Source organism: Capra hircus, chromosome 8 (genome assembly GCF_001704415.2).
Source record: "Capra hircus breed San Clemente chromosome 8, ASM170441v1, whole genome shotgun sequence".
NCBI lineage: Eukaryota > Metazoa > Chordata > Mammalia > Artiodactyla > Bovidae > Capra > Capra hircus.
Window position 1 is genome coordinate 83,970,285 of NC_030815.1, and position 20,650 is coordinate 83,990,934.

At 44.5% G+C, this 20,650-nt stretch overlaps 1 protein-coding gene across 1 annotated transcript in view; it reads right to left on the reverse strand.

Moving 5' to 3' along the window:
- IPPK (inositol-pentakisphosphate 2-kinase) overlaps window positions 1-20,650 on the reverse strand; it is a 60,355-nt gene that overhangs the window by 18,686 nt on the left and 21,019 nt on the right. The window contains exons 7-11 of the mRNA XM_018052493.1: window positions 17,756-17,814; window positions 17,284-17,356; window positions 13,697-13,976; window positions 11,739-11,889; window positions 10,901-11,003 (exon numbers count right to left, since the gene is read on the reverse strand). Coding sequence (XP_017907982.1) covers window positions 10,901-11,003; window positions 11,739-11,889; window positions 13,697-13,976; window positions 17,284-17,356; window positions 17,756-17,814 — 666 coding nt within the window. The remainder of the gene's footprint in view (window positions 1-10,900; window positions 11,004-11,738; window positions 11,890-13,696; window positions 13,977-17,283; window positions 17,357-17,755; window positions 17,815-20,650) is intronic.

Below are 20,650 nucleotides of genomic sequence, written 5' to 3' on the forward strand. Positions count from 1 at the left end.
TTACATAGAGAAAATCCTAAGGAATTCACTAAAAACAACTTATTTAAAACCTAATGAATTCAGCAAGGTTGTAAGCTACAAAATCAATACAAAAAAACAAACAACTTCATTTACAACAGCATCAAAAAGAAAACATTCAGGAATAATCTTAATAAACTACAAAATGTATCTCTGAAAAGATTGTTGAAATAAAAACAAAGATCTAAATAAATGGAACAGCATCCTGTGTTAACAAACTGGAAGACTTACTGTTGTGAAGATGGCCATACATTACTATGCAAGCAAACTGCAGACTCACCACAATCTCTATCACAATCACAGCTGGTTTCTTTGTAGAACTTGGCAAGCTGATTCTAAAATTCATAATGGAATTACAAGGGACTCCAAACAGCCACAACAATATTGGAAAAGAGCAATTTCAAAACTTACTAAAAAGCAACAGTAATCAAGGGACATACAAGCATAAGTATAGATATAGATAGATATAGATATAGATATCAATGGCACACAAATGAATATCCAGAAATAAACCCATACATTTAGGGGAAAATAAAATTAGTCTCTCAACAAATGGTGCTGAGATAACCGAATATCCACATACCAAGAATGAAGGTAGATCCCTACCACAAATCATATATAAAATTAACTCAAAATGTAGCTAAGAACAAAATTTAAGAGCTAAACTCTTTGAAGAAACAGAAAAATAATCATGACCTTTGATTTAGCAATGAATTCTTAAATATGACACGAAAAGCATGAACAATAACAACAACCAACAGATAAACTGGACCTCATCAAAGTTAAAAACTTTCTCATTTCCTACTCCAGGAGATCTTCCAAACCCAGGGATCAAACTCGCATCTCCTACATCTCCTGCATTGGCAGGTGGATTCTTTACTGCTGAGCTACCTGGGAAGCTCACTATGCAGTATACTTAAAACTAACATAATATTGTATGTCAAATATAAATAAAAAATTTTAATTGCAAATATTCTGTAACAAGGAACATGATCAAAAAACTGAAAAGGACTCTGACAGAAACTTCATATATTTGCAAATCATATAATAAGGGCCTACAATCCACAATGGACAGAATTCTTACAACTCAACAATGAGACAACACAATTAAAAAGTGAGCAAAGGATTTGAATAGACATTTCTCCAAAGAAAAATACAAATGGGCAATAAGCACAAGAAAAAATGCTTAGTCTTCAAGGAAATGCAAATCTAAACCACAGTGAGATACCCTTTCATACCCATCAGGGTGGCTAAAAACAAAAGGGCAGATAATAGGTGCTGTCAGAGAGAGAAAGAAGCTGGAACCCTGTATACTGCTGGTGGGGATGTAAAATGGTACAGCCATTTTGAAAAAAAGTCTGGCAGTTCCTAAAAAGTTAAACATAAGTTACCACTTGACTTAAGTATATGCCCAGAAAAGTAAAAATATGCCCACACAAAAATTTATACACACATATTTATAGCAAAATTATTCATAATAGCCAAAAAGTGGAAATGTCCAAATGCTCATCAAACTGATGAATGCTCATCAAACAAAATGTAGTAGCTCTATAGAACTGAATACTGTTCAGTCTCAGAAAGAAATAAAGAATTGATACCTGCCACAACAACAGAAGCAGAAGATATTAAGAAGAGGTGGCAAGAATACACAGAAGAACTGTACAAAAAAGATCTTCACGACCCAGATAATCACGATGGTGTGATCACTCACCTAGAGCCAGACATCCTGGAATGTGAAGTCAAGTAGGCCTTAGGAAGCTTCACTACAAACAAAGCTAGTGGAGGTGATGGAATTCCAGTGGAGCTATTTCAAATCCTGAAGGATGATGCTGTGAAAGTGCTGCACTCAGTATGCCAGCAAATTTGGAACACTCAGCAGTGGCCACAGGACTAGAAAAGGTCAGTATTCATTCCAATCCCAAAGAAAGGCAATGCCAAAGAATGCTCAAACTACTGCACAATTGCACTCATCTCATATGCTAGTAAAGTAATGCTCAAAATTCTCCAAGCCAGACTTCAGCAATACGTGAACTGTGAACTTCCAGATGTTCAAGCTGGTTTTAGAAAAGGCAGGGGAACCAGAGATCAAATTGCCAACATCTGCTGGATCATGGAAAAAGCCAGAGAGTTCCAGAAAAACATCCATTTCTGCTTTACTGACTATGCCAAAGCCTTTGACTCTGTGGATCACAATAAACTGTGGAAAATTCTGAAAGAGATGCTTCTTGAGAAACCTATATACAGGTCAGGAAGCAACAGCTAGAACAGGACATAAAACAGACTGGTTCCAAATAGGAAAAGGAGTATGTCAGGCTGTATATTGTCACCCTGCTTATTTAACTTATCTGCAGAGGACATCATGAGAAATGCTGGGCTGGAAGAAACACAAGCTGGAATCAAGATTGCTGGGAGAAATATCAATAACCTCAGATATGCCGATGATACCACCCTTATGACAGAAAGCGAACAGGAACTAAAGAGCCTCTTGATGAAAGTGAAAGAGGAGAGTGAAAAAGTTGGCTTAAAGCTCAACACTCAGAAAACAAAGATCATGGCATCTGGTCCCATCACTTCATTGCAGATAGATAGGGAAACAGTGTCAGACTTTATTTTGGGGGCTCCAAAATCACTGCAGATGGTGATTGCAGCCATGAAATTAAAAGACACTTACTCCTTGGAAGGAAAGTTATGACCAACCTAGATAGCATATTGAAAAGCAGAGAGATTACTGTGTCAACAAAGGTCCCTCTAGTCAAGGCTATGGTTTTTCCAGTGGTCATGTATGGATGTGAGAGTTGGACAGTGAAGAAAGCTGAGCGCCGAAAAATTGATGTTTTTGAACTGTGGTGTTGGAGAAGACTCTTGAGAATCACTTGGACTGCAAGGAGATCCAACCAGTCCATCCTAAAGGAGACCAGTCCTGGGTGTTCATTGGAAGGACTGATGTTGAAGCTGAAACTCCAATACTTTGGCCACCTCATGCGAAGAGTTGACTCATTGGAAAAGACCCTGATGCTGGGAGGGATTGGGGGAAGGAGGAGAAGTGGACAACAGAGGATGAGATGGTTGGATGGCATCACCAAATGATGGGCATGAGTTTGGGTAATCTCTGGGAGTTGGTGATGGATAGGGAGGCCTGGCGTGCTGTGACTCATGGGGTCACAAAGAGTCGGACATGACTGAGCAGCTGAACTGAACTCAACAATACACACGAACTCTGAAAATATTATTTTCAAGTGCAAGAAGCCAGTCATAAACGACCACCTATTAAATGATTCCATTCATATGCACTATCTAGAATAGCAAATCTATAGAGATAAAAAGCAGATTCAGTCCAGTCGCTCAGTCATGTCCGACTCTTTGCGACCCCATGAACTGCAGCACGCAAGGCCTCTCTATCCATCACCAACTGTGGTAGTCCATCCAAACCCATGTCCATTGAGTCAGTGATGCCATCCAACCATCTCATCCTCTGCCATCCCCTTCTCCTGCCCTCAATCATTCCCAGCATCAGGGTCTTCTCAAATGAGTCAGCTCTTTGCATCAGGTGGCCAAAGTATTGGAGTTTCAGCTTCAACATCAGTCCTTCCAATGAACACCCAGGACTGATCTCCTTTATGATGGACTAGTTGGATCTCCTTGCAGTCCAAGGGACTCTCAAGAGTCTTCTCCAACACCACAGTTCAAAAGCATCAATTCTTCGGCGCTCAACTTTCTTTATAGTCCAACTCTCACATCCATACATGACTACTGGAAAAACCACAGCCTTGACTACACGAAACTTTGTTGGCAAAGTAATGTCTCTGCTTTTTAATATGTTGTCTAGGTTGGTCATAGCTTTCCTTCCAAGGAGCTAGAGTCTTTTAATTTCATGGCTGCAGTCACCATCTGCAGTGATTCTGGAGCCCCCAAAAATAAACTCTGACACTGTTTCCACTGTTTCCCCATCTATTTCCCATGAAGTGATGGGACCAGATGCCATGATCTTCGTTTTCTGAATGTTGAGCTTTAAGCCAACTTTTTCACTCTCTTCCTTCACTTTCATCAAGAGGCTCTTTAGTTCCTCTTCCCTTTCTGCCATAAGGGTGGTGTCATCTGCATATCTGAGGTTATTGATATTTCTCCCAGCAATCTTGATTCCAGCTTGTGCTTCCTCCAGTCCAGCGTTTCTCATGATGTACTCTGCATATAAGTTAAATAAGCAGGGTGACAATATACAGCCTTGACCTACTCCTTTTCCTATTTGGAACCAGTCTGTTGTTCCATGTCCAGTTCTAACTGTTGCCTCATGACATGCATACAGATTTCTCAAGAGGCAGGTCAGGTGGTCTGGTATTCCCATCTCTTTCAGAATTTTTCAGTTTATTGTGATCCACATAATAAAGAAAGTGAAAGAGGAGAGTGAAAAAGTTGGCTTAAAAGCTCAACATTCAGAAAACGAAGATCATGGAATCTGGTCCCATCACTTCATGGCAGATAGATGGGGAAACAGTGGATACAGTGTCAGACTTTATTTTTTGGGGCTCCAGAATCACTGCAGATGGTGATTGCAGCCATGAAATTAAAAGACACTTACTCCTTGGAAGGAAAGCTATGACCAACCTAGACAACATATTAAAAAGCAGAGACATTACTTTGCCAACAAAGTTCCGTGTAGTCAAGGCTATGGTTTTTCCAGTAGTCATGTATGGATGTGAGAGTTGGACTATAAAGAAAGCTGAGTGCCAAAGATTTGATGCTTTTGAACTGTGGTGTTGGAGAAGACTCTTGAGAGTCCCTTGGACAGCAAGGAGATCCAACCATTCCATCCTAAAGGGAATCAGTCCTGAATATTCATTGGAAGGACTGATGTTGAAGCTGAAACTCCAATACTTTGGCCACCTGATGTGAAGAGCTGACTCACTGGAAAAGACGCTGATGCTGGCAAAGATTGAGGGCAGGAGAAGGGGACGACAGAGGATGAGATGGTTGGATGGCATCATTGACTCAATGTCCATGGGTTTGGGTGGATTCCGAGTGTCGGTGATGGACAGGGAGGCCTGGCGTGCTGCGGTCCATGGGGTCACAAACAGTCGGACACAACTGAGCGACTGAACTGAACTGAACACAGTCAAAGGCTTTGGCATAGTTAATAAAGCAGAAATAGATGGTTTTCTGAAACTCTCTTGTTTTTTTGATGATCCAACAGGTCTTGGCAATTTGATCTCTAGTTCCTCTGCCTTTTCTAAAACCAGCTTGAATATCTGGAAGTTCACAGTTCACGTATTGCTGAAGCCTGGCTTGGAGAATTTTGAGCATTACTTTACCAGCATGTGAGATGAGGCAACTGTGCAGTAGTTTGAGCATTCTTTGGCATTGCCTTTCTTTGGGATTGGAATGAAAACTGACCTTTTCTAGTCCTGTGGCCACTGCTGAGTGTTCCAAATTTGCTGGCATATTGAGTGCAGCACTTTCACAGCATCATCTTTTAGGATTTGAAATAGCTCAACTGGAATTCCATCACCTCTACTAGCTTTGTTTGTAGTGAGCTTCCTAAGGCCCACTTGACTTCACATTCCAGGATGTCTGGCTCTAGGTGAGTGATCACACCATCGTGATTATCTGGGTCGTGAAGATCTTTTTTGTACAGTTCTTCTGTGTATTCTTGCCACCTCTTCTTAATATCTTCTGCTTCTGTTAGGTCCGTACCATTTCTGTCCTTTATTGAGCCCATCTTTGCACGAAATGTTCCCTTGGTAGCTCTAATTTTCTTGAAGAGATCTCTAGTCTTTCCCATTCTATTGTTTTCCTCTATTTCTTTGCATTGCTCACTGAGGAAGGCTTTCTTAAAGGTAGATTAGTAGTTGCTTAGTGGGGTGAGGAGATAAGATACTGGCTAATGGGTACAGAATTCTAAAACTAACTATGATACTGCTTATGCATCTGTGAACATAGTAAAAACCATTAAATGGAATACTTTAAGTGGGTAAATTGTATGGTATGTAAATTATATCACAATAAAACTTTCAGAGAAAAAGGAAAGCGTGGAGATGTCAGAATATTCAGCAAAGATATAGGAACATGTGACAGATCAAATATCTGTATAAAATAATACTATAAATTGTGATTTTTTTGAATTAAAAAAAAAGAACATGACAAATAGAATACCTGGCAAAAACTACATACAAGTTGGGAACATAAATGGAATTAAAGTAACCCAATTCCTTATATGTTTGTGTGGCAGGGAGTGAGGTGGGTGTAGGAGTTAAAGTATTAATTTTAGTCTTTAAATATGCATGATCAAATTGGACAAGTAACCAGAAAAATGTAGTAGCAGAATGTCTAACTTCTAAACCAACAGGAAAAAAGGAATATTAAAACTAGCAAACAAAAATGAACAGAAGTCAGCAAAATATGGGCCAAGGGCCCAGTCTAGCCCACCACCTGTTTTTGTAAATAAAGTTTTACTGGAGCACAGCCATGCTCATTTACATTTGTCTCTGGCTGCTTCTGAGCTATAATGGCAGTGTTGAGCAGATGCAACAGAGACCAGATGGCCTACAAAGCCTAAAGCACTTACTGTCTGGCTCTTTATAGAAAAAGTTGCTGACACCTACAATGGAATACTAAACAACAGTCAGAAAGCAAGAATTACTCTCAGCTGCAGCTTCCTGAGCTTTGAAATAAATACAATATTCTCTCCTCTCTCATTTCATCAGAGGTACAAAGCTCAATAAGATAAACAATATTTGTGAAAGAACTTTTTAATCATCTGTGGCCTAGGAATGTTTTCAACCTGTTCTCCAGCTTCAGCTTCACATACACCCTCTTCAGATTCCAACTAACAGAACCTAAATCTCTAAAACAACAATAAAAAGATAGACCCTTATATTCCAACACAGAGAGATGTCAAGACACATTAGTTTAAAGGCAAGCTAGTAACACATTAATGTGAATAACTCCTCAAATAGGATGAGTTAGTGAGTGAGTGAGTGTATATGTGTTACTGTGAAGTTCTGAAAAGATAACAGTGGATATCTATTTCTTGGGCAGAAATAACACTCTATGAAGTATACTCACCTCTTGAATCCTTTTCATTAAATTATTCATTTGGAGATAATCGTGGGTTCTGAATACACTTTACCCAGTCTCCCTCAATGGTGACATCTTACAAAACTATATAGTACAATATCACAGCCAGGATAGTGACATTAATACACTCCATGATTTTATTCCAGTGTGCCCTGGACCCCGTGATACAGCTGTCCTGGTCCTGACAATGTGTCTGTGGTTCTTTCTCGTTAAGAGTCCTCACTCCTGTCTCCAGCCAGGGCTGAGTGTACCCTCTTCTGTGGCTGTGTTGTGTATGTGTACGTATTTCATCACACATAGGTTCATGCATCATCTACCACCACAGTTAAAATACAGAGCAGCTGCATCAGCACATGATTCCACTTGTTGACCTTTTATAACCACAGCCCCTTCCTTCCATCTCCTCCTCATCCCACAGCAACCATTCATTCATCTTTGTCATTTCAAGAATGTCATATAAACAGAATCATGGTGTGTGATCTTTTGAGATTGACTTTTGTCATTCAGCACATTTCTCTGGAGATTCACTCAGGCTGTTGTGTGTATCCAGACTTTGCTCAACAGTTCCAGCTTGTATAACCTATAGTAGGTCACCTGCTGACAGGCACTTGAGTTGTGCCCAGTTTCCAACAATTACAACAATTCCAAACCAGGCTGCTGCGAACACCTCTGTACAGGGTTTTGGGTGAGGCTGAGTCTTCCCTTCTCTGCAACAAACGCCCAGGAGCACAGGTGCTGGGTCACAGGGCATGGGCATGATTAGCTCTGCAAATCTAGTTTCTCGGCACCAGCATTCAGCGTTGTCTCAGTGTACTTAGTTTACTCATTCTGAGAGTTGTGTAGTGATTGCTTGAACCTAAGATTCCATTTACATATGAAGTAAGAAATTGCAATAAAGTTAAAGAGTAATCCCTCCTTATTACAATTTTGAAAAATACAGAAATGTGTACAAAAGGAAGTAAACGTCTATGCTTCTTCTCTCGATAAAAGGAATAATGATACTTATTCCAAATCAATGTACCCAATTTGCAGACAATGTAGGGCAGTCCATCACTTTATTCTGATAGAGGCTCCCTTTTGGATTTCTCCCCACCATGAGGACAACTCCACCCCAAGATACCTCAGTTAATTCCCTCCAGGCTCTTAGATTTGGAGGGGACCTCCTCAAAAACTGAATGGCCACAGAGGAGGGTACACACAGCCTTGGCCAGAGACAGGAATGAGGACTCTTAACAAGAGAGAACCACAGACATTGTCAGGACCAGGACAGCTTAATCAAGGGCTCCAGGGCAGCTGCCCAGAGGAGGCAGAGGAGGTCATTCTGTTTTGTTCCTTTCCTTTCATTACTTCACTCCCACTAAAACAGTGTTCCTTAACCATTTCAGCATCTAGCAAAACCTCTGACAGCCTAGTGAAGCCTATGGATCCTTCCGAGAAAAACATTCTCAGGAGTGACAAATATAAAGATATCATGAGACATCTATAGCAACTACAGTGTGAAATCAAAAGGTCAGATTTCTCTTAATGGCCAAGTTGGGGGTCCTGTTGACCCTACAGTGGTTGCAGCCACATTCTTAATGGAAGGAAAACACTAAACTCAGTCAGAGATTATGAAAACAAACATGTAAGTTTTTTTCCTATCCAAGCTCAAGGAGCCCCCGAATGCCCTGATTTCACAGAATCAGAAAGAACAGGATCAGGCCTCTTCCCTAAGAGATTCTCTCAGGGTGCCGCTTGGCCTGAAGTAGAGGAAGGAAGGAAGCCAGCCACATAACAACCACAGGCGGGGGTCTGGGCCCAGAATCCCCCCTGAGGGCTATAGGAGAGATGGTCAGCACAGGTCTGCTCTATGGCTGCTAAGAAGGAAGCACAGACCCAGCAAAGGGAGGGTGGAGAGAGGGCTGAGCTCAGGGTGGCCTGGAGCCAACTAAATAAAGGGAGCTCCTCCCTAGAAGCTAAAGTAACATGCCATCACCTGGCCCAGTCTATCTGGGGGAAACTTTAGCCACTTAAAAAAAAATTTTTTTAATTGGAGAAAAATTGCTTTACAGTGTCACACTGGTTTCTGCTGTACAACAATGCCAATCAGTCATAATTATGTATCTCCCCTCTCTGGGGAGCCTCCCTGCCCTCCCCACATCCCACCCCTCTGAGCTGTCATAGAGTGCCTGCTGGGCTCCGTGTATTATAAAGTAGCTTCCCACTAGCTATCTGTGTTACATATGGCAGTATATATATGTAAACTGGCTCCAGGCCACCCTGGGCCTCCCCTCCCTGCTACCTTCTCAATTTGTCCCACCTTTTCCACCCCCTGCCCTGTCCACAAGCCCGTTCTCTATATTTGCGTCTTCATTCTTTTCCTGCAAATAGGTTCATCAGTACCATTTTTCTAGATTTCATATACTGCATTAATACATAATATTTGTCTTTCTCTTTCTGACTTACTTCACTCTGTATAACAGGCTATAGGTTCATCCACCTCACTACAACTAACTCAAATCTGTTCCTTTTCATTCAGTTCAGTTCAGTCGCTCAGTCGTGTCCGACTCTTTGTGATCCCATGAATCACAGCACGCCAGGCCTCTCTGTCCGTCACCAACTCCCGGAGTTCACCCAAATTCCTGTGCATCGAGTCGGTGATGCCATCCAGCCATCTCATCCTCTGTCATCCCCTTCTCCTCCTGCCCCCAATCCCTCCCAGCATCAAGGTCTTTTCCAATGAATCAACTCTTCGCATGAGGTGGCCAAAGTATTGGAGTTTCAGCTTCAGCATCAGTCCTTCCAGTGAACACCCAGGACTGGTCTCCTTTAGGATGGACTGGTTGGATCTCCTTGCAGTCCAAGGGACTCTCAAGAGTCTTCTCCAACACCACAGTTCAAAAGCATCAATTCTTTGGCGTTCAGCCTTCTTCACAGTCCAACTCTCACATCCATACATGACCACTGGAAAAACCATAGCCTTGACTAGATGGACCTTTGTTGGCAAAGGAGTGTCTCTGCTTCTTAACATGTTATCTAGGTTGGTCATAACTTTCCTTCCAGGGAGTAAGCGTCTTTTAATTTCATGGCTGCAATCACCATCTGCAGTGATTTTGGAGCCCAAAAATATAAAGTCTGACACTGTTTCCCCATCTATTTCCCATGAAGTGATGGGACCAGATGCCATGATCTTCGTTTTCTGAATGTTGAGCTTTAAGCCAACTTTTTCACTCTCTTCCTTCACTTTCATCAAGAGGCTCTTTAGTTCTTCTTCCCTTTCGGCCATAAGAGTGGTGTCATCTGCATATCTGAGGTTATTGATATTTCTTCCAGCTTGCGCTTCCTCCAGCCCAGCGTTTCTCATGATGTACTCTGCATAGAAGTTAAATAAGCAGGGTGACAATATACAGCCTTGACCTACTCCTTTTCCTATTTGGAACCAGTCTGTTGTTCCATGTCCAGTTCTAACTGTTGCTTCCTGACCTGCATATAGGTTTCTCAAGAGGCAGGTCAGGTGGTCTGGTATTCCCGTTTCTTTCAGAATTTTCCACAGTTTATTGTGATCCACACAGTCAAAGGCTTCAGCATAGTCCATAAAGCAGAAATAGATGTTTTTCTGGAACTCTCTTGCTTTTTCCATGATCCAGGAGATGTGGGCAATTCTCTGGTTCCTCTGCCTTTTCTAAAACCAGCTTGAACATCTGGGTTTAATCCATAATTCTTCTGCTTTAACCATCAGGAGTAGGTACTGGGAAACACTTCTTATGAAAATTCTGAGTTAGTGTTAAGACCCTAAAGAGCACATAGTATGTTTCTGGAAGAGTCTACCCACCTTTGTCAATGCAAAAGCCACTGTACCATCATCCTCAGTGGAAAGATCGAGCAGCCTCTGGTAAAATGCTTCATCATAAGGCCCATCTATTTGCAATGTTTTTCTGAAGAACAAAGCACAAAAAAACAGGATAGCAAAGCTGCCTGGAAATCATCTGTTAAACTGTTTGCAGTTTAAGAATCATACATCTGTTTTTAAAGAACATTAGTGGATTTATCTCTTCCTAATGCTAAACTGTTATGAAGCATGAAAGTTTTAAACACAGCTTGCAAGACCAGACACCAGGAGAGCCTGAATGTCTCCTGTTTATGACAAATGGTGTCGAGGTCAGAGAGTCTAGTGAAGGGGTGATAGGGAGGAAGCCAGGCCAGGCAACAGCTGCACCCCCCACCACATGCCACAGGTGTGGATCCTTGCAACCCACATCAAGACGGTCAGGAAATGGACAAGGAAGCGCCTGAAGGCCAAAGCCCAGCTGGGGCTGAGTGAAAGCGGCTCACTGGCTGTGGAGCAGCACTGCCCCCTGCAGGCTCAGCTCCAACTCAGAACATGGAACTGACTAACAGGGTTGTCAGGACATACTCTCCTTTCTAGAGATGGGAAAGCGGTCTCTGATCTGACAGGACCTTGGTCCTCCTTCACGTGGCACTGAATCCCCGGGCTGGCCCTGCATCTGGGTGCAGGGAGCGGGTAGCTGGGGTGAGTCATCCTCCTGGGAGGCCTATGCAGTCCTCCCACGGGGTCAACCTGCTACCCTCATCCCCATCTTGCCCTCAGGGCTGCTCAGGGCCCCATACAGGCCCAGAAAGGGCAGGGGAGCACTGGGTCTATGCCTCACCTCTCCTCAGGAAACTCCTCCAGGTACCGCTCAACCCGCCGGTACAGAGGATAGAGGCCTTCGATGTCCAGCAGGTCCAACATCTGCACCTGGAGGGTTTTGTACAGAAGACAGCCCTTCGGTAACCCTGACCGCTCCGGGGTGTTTTTTCCTACCAAGAACATCAGGGGAAAACGAGAAGTTTACTGTCAAGGACTGAAGAAGGTGGCGGGCACAGGCCGCACCCTGCCTCACGGAGCTGCTGGGGCTGGACGAGTGCACGTTCTGGGTTAGGCACGAATGAGAGGCAGGCCCCACAGCTCACTGTGCTCATCTCCCTCCTCTCAATATCCTTCAGTCTCCATCACACCAGCGCAGTCTAGAGAGATAACCCTCAGTCTACAGAAGACTAGGCACAAAATGTAAAATGACCACAGTAACATCCTCACATCTGCAATATGGCATCTGCAGAGCCCAGGGCCACAGCCTGTGTGGAGAGGGGTGACCACACTGAGCAGGGAGCCATCGCGGCAGGGATGGTGCAGAAATGAGGTCCATTCCACACTCAAGTGTTCTCAGGGGCCTGAAGGGCTGGGGAGACAGAGTCCTAGCTCATGTATCCCATCCTTTGAGGAAACAGCCATGTCCGATGAACGAACAAACATCACTGAGGCCGAGCCACAGGGAGCAGCTGTAGCCATGTCCAGTTCTGACACTCTGACCTCCCACTTCTGGCAAAACATGCTCAATCATGCCAGACAGAGTGAAAATGCACAGGTCCAGCTAGAAGGGATTTGTTACAATTACAGGTTATTCATACAGTAAAGTATCTACCTTATGGTCAAAAAATAAGTTTAAAAAATAGCATGTAGAATACATTGTACATCCCATGGATCAGACTTGTGTCTGTGTACATATGCAGGGAAGGTCTGGAAGAAAAGTCCACAGGGGTCTCAGTGACCAGTGTCCACCTGTGTGTCCTTCCAAACAAGTTCTGTCTACTTACAAGCAGTTAAGTACCCAAACCCGGGCATGAGTTTACAAAAATTGTCTGAAATGAGTAGGCATCACTTTTGCAACAAGAAAAATACCCACAAAATTCATCTGTGGCATGAATAACATGGCATGGGGGACAAAAGAAGGGTGACTTGTGCCCCGGTAGCTGCATGGGGAAACCACCGCACCTAAAGTCCATGCAGGAGCAAAGCTGCCGTCTCCCTGTGTCACACCCCACGGCATCCTCAGAGTCTCCAAGAGACTACAGGAACCATCAGTACAAAAACGGAATAATCTGAATCCTAGTCAGCCCCTCAAAATAAGATCCTGGTTATGGCTCCACACGCTACGTGCTTGAGCGTGCTGGCGAGCCTGCCAGCAGATGAAAAAGGTGGCGAATGAGGAGCCCGTGAACATCCATGGCAAAACCCAAATCAGTCACAAAGCCACCTTGAAGTTTGGATGCCCACTGAGTCAAGCCAGCCCATGGCAAGTCTGTAAGGAATGGGGCCTGGAGTAGGAGACACCCAGAGTCACGGGTCTCACACATCTGTGTTCACAGCCTGTCTGCAAACTGCCACCCACTGAGGCCACCCGCCCGCCCTGAAGGGCCTTGCACTGTGGGAGTCCAATATTCCGGGCCTCAGTCCTCTCCATTTAAGAGAAAGGCCAAGGAAAACCTACCTCCAGGGTTGCAATGAGATGGAACCGTGTAGAGAAACCACAGAGGATGTGCAGACATGTCGAACGACATTTAGAGAAAATCTTACAGCCCAAATGTATGCTGCAGTTTATAAACCCAGACAGGAGATGAGAACGGTAATGTCCCCACCTGGGGCTGAGAGGATAGAGAGGCCCAGCTCTGGGGAGCCCTGACGGGACCAAGGCTGCTCCCACAGAAGCTCCGTGAGGCCAGGCAGGACCCTCGCAGGCCATGCCACAGGCTCTGCTTCCCCTGCGCCCAGCCCGCCCACCAGGCCTACCTTGGCAGCGCAGGCTCCTGCTGAAAGGGCTGGCTTCACAGACGGGTGGGCCCCGCAGCCCAGGCCCCGACCTGAGGGCACCCGCCCGGCCCTTGTCCGAGCCACTCAGTAGCACCCGTGTGATGACACGCACCAGCTCCCGGATCACAGCCCTTGTGCAGTGGGGTCCACTGGCCAGGCCATTGGATGGGAAGAAGAACGGCTTCAGGTGGTGCGCGAGCTCACTCCAGTCAGCCATGGGGCTGCGTGCATCTTTGCAGCCATAAATCAGCTCACCATTCTTCAGGAAGGGAAAGAGACAGGGAAACATCAACTCCACAGGCTGATAGAAAAACACCTCCATCCCCACCCACTGGACAGGCAAAGGTACTTGACATTCACACGTGCCCCCATTTAGGATCTCTACCCACCCTCATGTACCACATTAACTGACCAAGTGGAAAAGCCCACTGGAACATGAAAAAGAAGAAAAGTTCTCAAAAACCAAAGACCAGAAAGGCCCCAGACCTGAGACTCAAACCCTCAGACAGGAACACATGGTATGCTGGCAACCTCAAACAAACTCAGCCCAAAGCACAAACTCCCAAAGACCCTAGCCTATTACTGAAGAGGCCAAGTGACACTGTGCTACTGAGGGACACAAGAGTGTCAGTCTGGCCCTAAGCAGACAAATTGCTCAACCACTGTGGGTGTACACTGGCAGCCAGCATCCCAGAGCCTTCTGTCCTCTGTGAAAGACTAAGCCAGGCTCCAGCCAGAGTGGTAAAGGCCATCAGCATTGCTAATTCAGAAGTCTTCATCTTGGAGGCCAATCCTGCCTTTTAAAACAAAGTCCAGCAAAGAAACTCCTCATGGCACCAATGATCCCAGGGCTACAGAAAGGGATGCTCAGTAGGTGCAACCCCATGACTTTTTACAGGGGTCTGCAATGTCCAGGAAAAAGCCCCTGATCAGCAGCCAATCCCAGGGGAGAGACATTTTCTAGTCTGTGAGAGTGTGGTCAGCACCCTCCAGGAGGTCCCCAATGGCCTTCATCCCTTGATACTCACACTCCGTAGTCCTCTCTCCAAACAGTGGAGGTTTAGTCTGTGTGACTGACAGAATACAAGTAAAGCCAACAGCATATCCCTGGCAAGATTAAGATGCTGTGGATTCTGTCCTGATGATTCTCTTCTCAGATCACAGCAGCCACACGGAGCTGCCATGGAGCTGTGGGGCCTCCTGCCAATGGCTGTGGAGGCACCGTCTGAGCAGCAGAGCCTCTGCCCCCACACCTGAGCCCTCAGATGAGATGCAGCCTTGAGGGGCCCGGAGCCAGAACCAGCTATGCTGTTCCTTCTGGCCACAGAAACTGAGAGGATAAGTGGCTGTTATGCAGTAGTAGATGATACCACGAGGACGATCCCAGCTCTGCCCGCAGGTTGCAGATGGGGGTCAGTTCAGTCCACTAAGAAGCATGGACGGGGATTCAGCAGTGTGATACCTCCCTAGGAGTCCCCTGTCAGCACTGTCAGAGACCACAGATGCGGGTGCCCAGAGAGATGGGAACACAGCTGAGGCCGCTGCTGACCAAAGGACCAGGAGAAACCAACAAGAGATGCTGCCCCTTGAGACGGGCCTTACAGAGGTGGGGCGGGGAGGTGAAAGGAAAAGCAGGAGCTTCTGGGAGGAAAGCAGGCCAAAACCACTCAACATGGGCTGTGGCCAGAAGGTAGGGCCAGGGCTCAGCCTGCTGTCCAGTGCGGCCAGCCTTGGCCCACCATGAAGCTCTCTCCTCCAGGCCCAGGAGCAGCTGAGTGACCCTGCACAGTAGAAGGCCTTCTCTCCCCAGTGCCTGGAATCCAGGCAGACAGGCATCTTACATATACACATAGAGTTGGTCAACAACCTCATGTGACATTTGCAGAGAGCTATCGTCCCAGTCTCTGTGACAGTCCCACGTGGCCCCCATCACATCTCACAGGGGTCCAGTATTAGGGTGGACAGAGCCACAGGCTTGGAGTCTGTGAACAACATTTAGACCGACAAGGAGAACGCGCCAATGGCAGAGAACACAGTGGCAGCACGGATCGTGATCCAGGAGACCTTTCCACACCTGGAACTCGACAGAGAGAGCTTGCCAGCACTTGCAAAACGTACTGCATTGCTCCTGGTGTTATTTTTAAAAGCCATTCCATGTCACTTCTTCTAATCCATCTCTTTTGAAACTATTATCTCAATCTCTGGATTTTCCCCCTAGCTGAGTTCAACAGAAGCAGCAGATAGCCAGGGTTCTCAGTCCCAGGTCCCAGGTCAACTGATCCAGGGGCCAAGTCAAACCCACCACTCAGCTTATGTTGGCCTGACAGGCCAGCCTAAGTGAGGGCAGTCAGAAAAGGGTCCACTTGAGACAAAATGCCAGCCTTACTATATGTTCCAAATAAATCCCCAGAAGACAGGGAACTTATCTTTGGCATTTAAACATAAAATTCCTAAAGTCTTTGTAAGAGTTAAAAACAAAAACTGATTTTAAACTATGTCCTCTTTTTCTTGACTTGGAAAGGCAGGAGACAAGGTAAAGCTGATTCAACATGACCAGGTTTCTGAACCATACGGGGAGAAGTGAGCCAAGAACAGGCTTCACGCCCACACCCCCCAGGCTCACTTCTGAGGGCCATCCAGTATGCAGAGCAGCACTATCCACACGGAGCAGGATGCAGAGGGCACCAGGCTGTCCAGACCCAGCAGCCCTGCTAGGCCACACAGATCCACCACCTGTAAACCTGGAGCCTGTCACAAGCTCTTGCTTATATGTCACACCTAGTATGAACATAACCAGGACTGGGAGCAGTCAGTGGTAACCAGAAAAGGAGATGACAAGGGGGACCCCAGGGGACATATTTCTAACACAAACCCTTCCCTAGATCTGGGCCAGCCCTGCCCTGTCTTCCTGCACCCTCTCCCCACTCCTCTGCCCCTCAGCATCTCCCCCATGTATGCCTGACAGCAGCAGGTCAGGGACCACAGGGCCTGAGCAAGTCCAGTCAGGGTGCCAGAAGCAGGTGGTCATGAGGAAGCAGAAGGTGCCAGTGCCAGATGGTGAGTATGCTGCGTGCAGAACACTTCCCCTACACAATCAGGAAGCAGGACAGTCACAGCTGCAGGACTCTACGAACTCACTCACTGACAAGGATGTCCCCTAATTGTAAGTTCCCTAAGTTAACCGGGAGGAAAGGCACAGGTGTGGCCACCCTTTAGGTTGCCCCGCCCCAGGTCCTACTCCCATCTCAACCACAGAGGACACCTGAGACGCAGTCAGGGCCATCTTTACCCAAGAACCAGAGTCAGGGTCTGTGCCTCGAGCCCGAGGCCACCCAGTGGGCAAGGAGTTACCATTACACACCCCAGGAGTCCCAGGATGGCATGTGCTCATGAAATAAGGCTTGGAAAAAGGACCCAAAGGATCATACTGAGGCAGCCCCAGTGCAGATGCCCTTGTCTGCAGGTCACAGAGCCCTGTTAGGGACCATAGCACCAGGGCTTCATCCAGCTCAGTTCAGATACCCACTGGACCCACCCAAAAGCCATAAAATAGAAGCAACTTTTACCTTAAAGATCTTTAAGTTGTTCTGTGCCTCCTGTAACAAGCTTTTCAAAGCAAAGTACATTCTCTGTTTATTTCTAAAAAGAGAAAGTATTATTGACAATTAGAGCAGATTTTGCATTTGCCTGCCTGTGGCTCAGGGGACATGCCCAAGAGTTGCCACTTGAGATCTCCAAGCTTTGCAGATTAAGGAGCTGTATTCTCCCCAGCCCTCTTCAGAGAGGCACCCACATCACCACCCCTAATCCCCACCCTTCTCTCTGCCCCTTCCTCTGCCAGCCACTGGTGATCTGCAGGAACCTATTAAGGCAATGCTGACCCAGGCAAGAAACCTGAGCCTTGCCCTGCAGGCAAATAGCCCCTAACTGCAGAATGCACCCTCCACCCCTCACTGCAGAGAATGCCACACACCCCACCACCCCACCACCACCAAGAAGAAAGGCAGCACTAGGGACAAAGGAGAAGTATTCTCTCACCCTGAGTAGAGATCGAGAGGACAGTATTTACTTATCTGCTTCCACTTCCCAGTTGCTACCTGTTAAGAAATCACCACAGGGTGTCAGTGATGGGATTGGGGAAGCACACTGGGCTAACTCTAACACACAAAAGAGCTCAAGGGACTGTGAGATAACCAAGGCAGCTGAAGGGCCCAGCAGATGACACCACCTCCAGGTGCATATCACTAGCTGGCACAGGGAGCTTGACTCTGACTCCAAGAAACCTCGACCCTCCCCTGAGAGCCTCACGAAGCTGCCAGCCCCTCCACATGAGCAGAGAAATGGCAGCCAGCACCTTTGTAAGATGCCATGGCTAAATTTTGGTAATCAGATGAACAAATCTTACAGTCATAATATCCAGGAAAGGTAGGTTGCACCCAACTAGCAATTTCATGTCAGTGAGAAGACAAATTGGCACAACCTTTGAAAGGCAACTTGCTGGTTTCCATCAAAGTTTTAAAGACGGATGCCCCCTGATTTGGCAAATCTATGAGGAATTACTGGGTCAAGGATGTTCACTGTGACATGTGAAACAACCTGTGAAACACAGCAAGACCTAGAAACAACAAAATAAATCAAAGCACATCTGCTCTTATGGACTAGGACACAGCAAGACGCACGTTGAATAAAAGAATCAGTAAACAATATGCAGCCACTAACAGACAGAGGCAAAATCACAAATATTTATTAAAAGAGAAAAGCAACTGGCAGAACAATGCATATGAAGTAACTTGCTTTAAAAAGAAAAAAGGATATGTACATCTATACATGCATTATCCAAATATGCAACAAAAAAGCCTTGACAGATACATGACAATCTTCAAGGATTATTTAAGTGAAAAAAATCATTTAGCAGAATAATTGCTTATGGCAAGAAAAAAAAAAAAGACAGAACTCAAATGACTCAGAATGAAAGAAAATACAGTACTATCTATCTTGCAGGAATAAAAATAAGTTTAGAGGAATGCTGTGAACAATTATATGCCAGCAAATTATGTGAAATGAACAAATTCTTTAGAAACATACAGCTACCAAAACTGACCCAAGAAGAAATAGAGAATCTAAACAGACATAACGAAAGACTGAATCAGTAATCAAAAATCTTTCAACAAAGAAAATCCCAGGACCAGATGGCTTTGCTACTGAATTCCACTAAATGTTTAAAGAAAAATCAATACCAATACTCAAATTCTTCCAAAAACTGAAGAGTAAAAGATGGAAAATCTTCCAAATTCATTCTATCAAGCCAATTATCATCCTGGTACCAAAACTAGACAAAAACATCACTAGAAAAGAAAACTACAAATATCCCTCAAGAAAAAAATCCTCAACAAAAACTAACAAACCAAAATAAGTAGCATACTAAAGAGATTACACACCTTCATCAAGTGGCATTTATCTATCAAACACAAGGGTGGTTCAACATATGAAAATCAATCAACATAATATACTATATTAATAGAAGAAAATACCTCATGATCATCTCAACAGATGCAAGACAAGCATGTGACAAAATCTAACACTCTTTCACGATTTAAAAAACAAAACTCTAAAAATAAAAAAAAATTTGACAAACTTACAGTGAGAACATTACATTCTACAGTGAAAAACCAAAAGCTTTACCCCTCAAGACCAGGAACAAGATAAGGATAGCCACTCTTACTACTTCTATATAATACTGTACTTAAAATCAGAATTACCATATGACTCATCACTACTACTTCTGGGTTTATATCCAAAAAAGCTGGAAGCAGAGCCTCAAAGAAATATCTGCACAACCATGTTCACAGAAGTATTATTCACAATAGGCAAGAAATGGGAGCAGCCCAGTGACCATCAGTGGATGAATGGGATGAACCAAATAGATTATACACGTTCAATGGATGTTACACAGCCTTAAAAAAGGAAGAAACTTCTGATACAAGCTATGGTATGGATGAATCTTGAGGACATTATGGTATGTGAAATAAGTCAGTCACAAAAGGACAAATACTGTATGATTCCACATATATGAAGTACCTACAGTAGTCAAATTCACAGAGCTAGAAACTACAATGGTGGGTGCCAGGGGCCTGAGAAAGGAAGAAATGTGTTATTTTATGGATGTAGAGTTTCAGTTTTACAAAACAAAAAACATTCTGGAAATGGATGGTAATGATAGAGTTGTACAACAATGTAAACATACTTAATACCTCTTAATTGTACACTTAACGGTTAAGATGGTAAATTTCATGTCATGTATATCTCATCACAATTAAATACATCTATTTATTTCAAAAAATTAATTGTATTTCTATGCAATAAACAACTTGAAAATGACATTTAAAAAAATCCTATTTACAATGCTTAGTCGCTCAGTCATGTCCAACTCTTTGCGACCCCATGGACTATCACCCATCCGGCTCCTCTGTCCATGGGATTCTCCAGGTAAGAATACTGGAGTGGGTTGCCATTTCCTTCTCCAGGGGATCTTCCTGACCCAGGGATCAAACCCAGGTCTCCTGCATTGCAGGCTGCTTTCCTACCATCTGAGCCACGAGGAAAGCCCCTACTTACAATGGCATCTCCAAGAACAAAGCATTTAGGATAAGTTCAACAAAGGAAATATAAAACCTATATGCTGAAAACTTTATAACATTTCTGAAAGAAATTAAAGATCTAAATAAATGAAAAACCCTGCATTCACAGAGTACTAATACTGTTGAGGGGGCAGCACTTCCCACACAAATGTGCAGCACAATGATTCCCTGTCAAAATCTCAGCTGGTTTCTTGGAAATCATGAAGCTTAAAGACATCTATATTGGAAAGGAAGAAGTAAAACTCTATTCACAGATGACAAAATTCTGTACATAGAAGATTCCAAAGAATATACA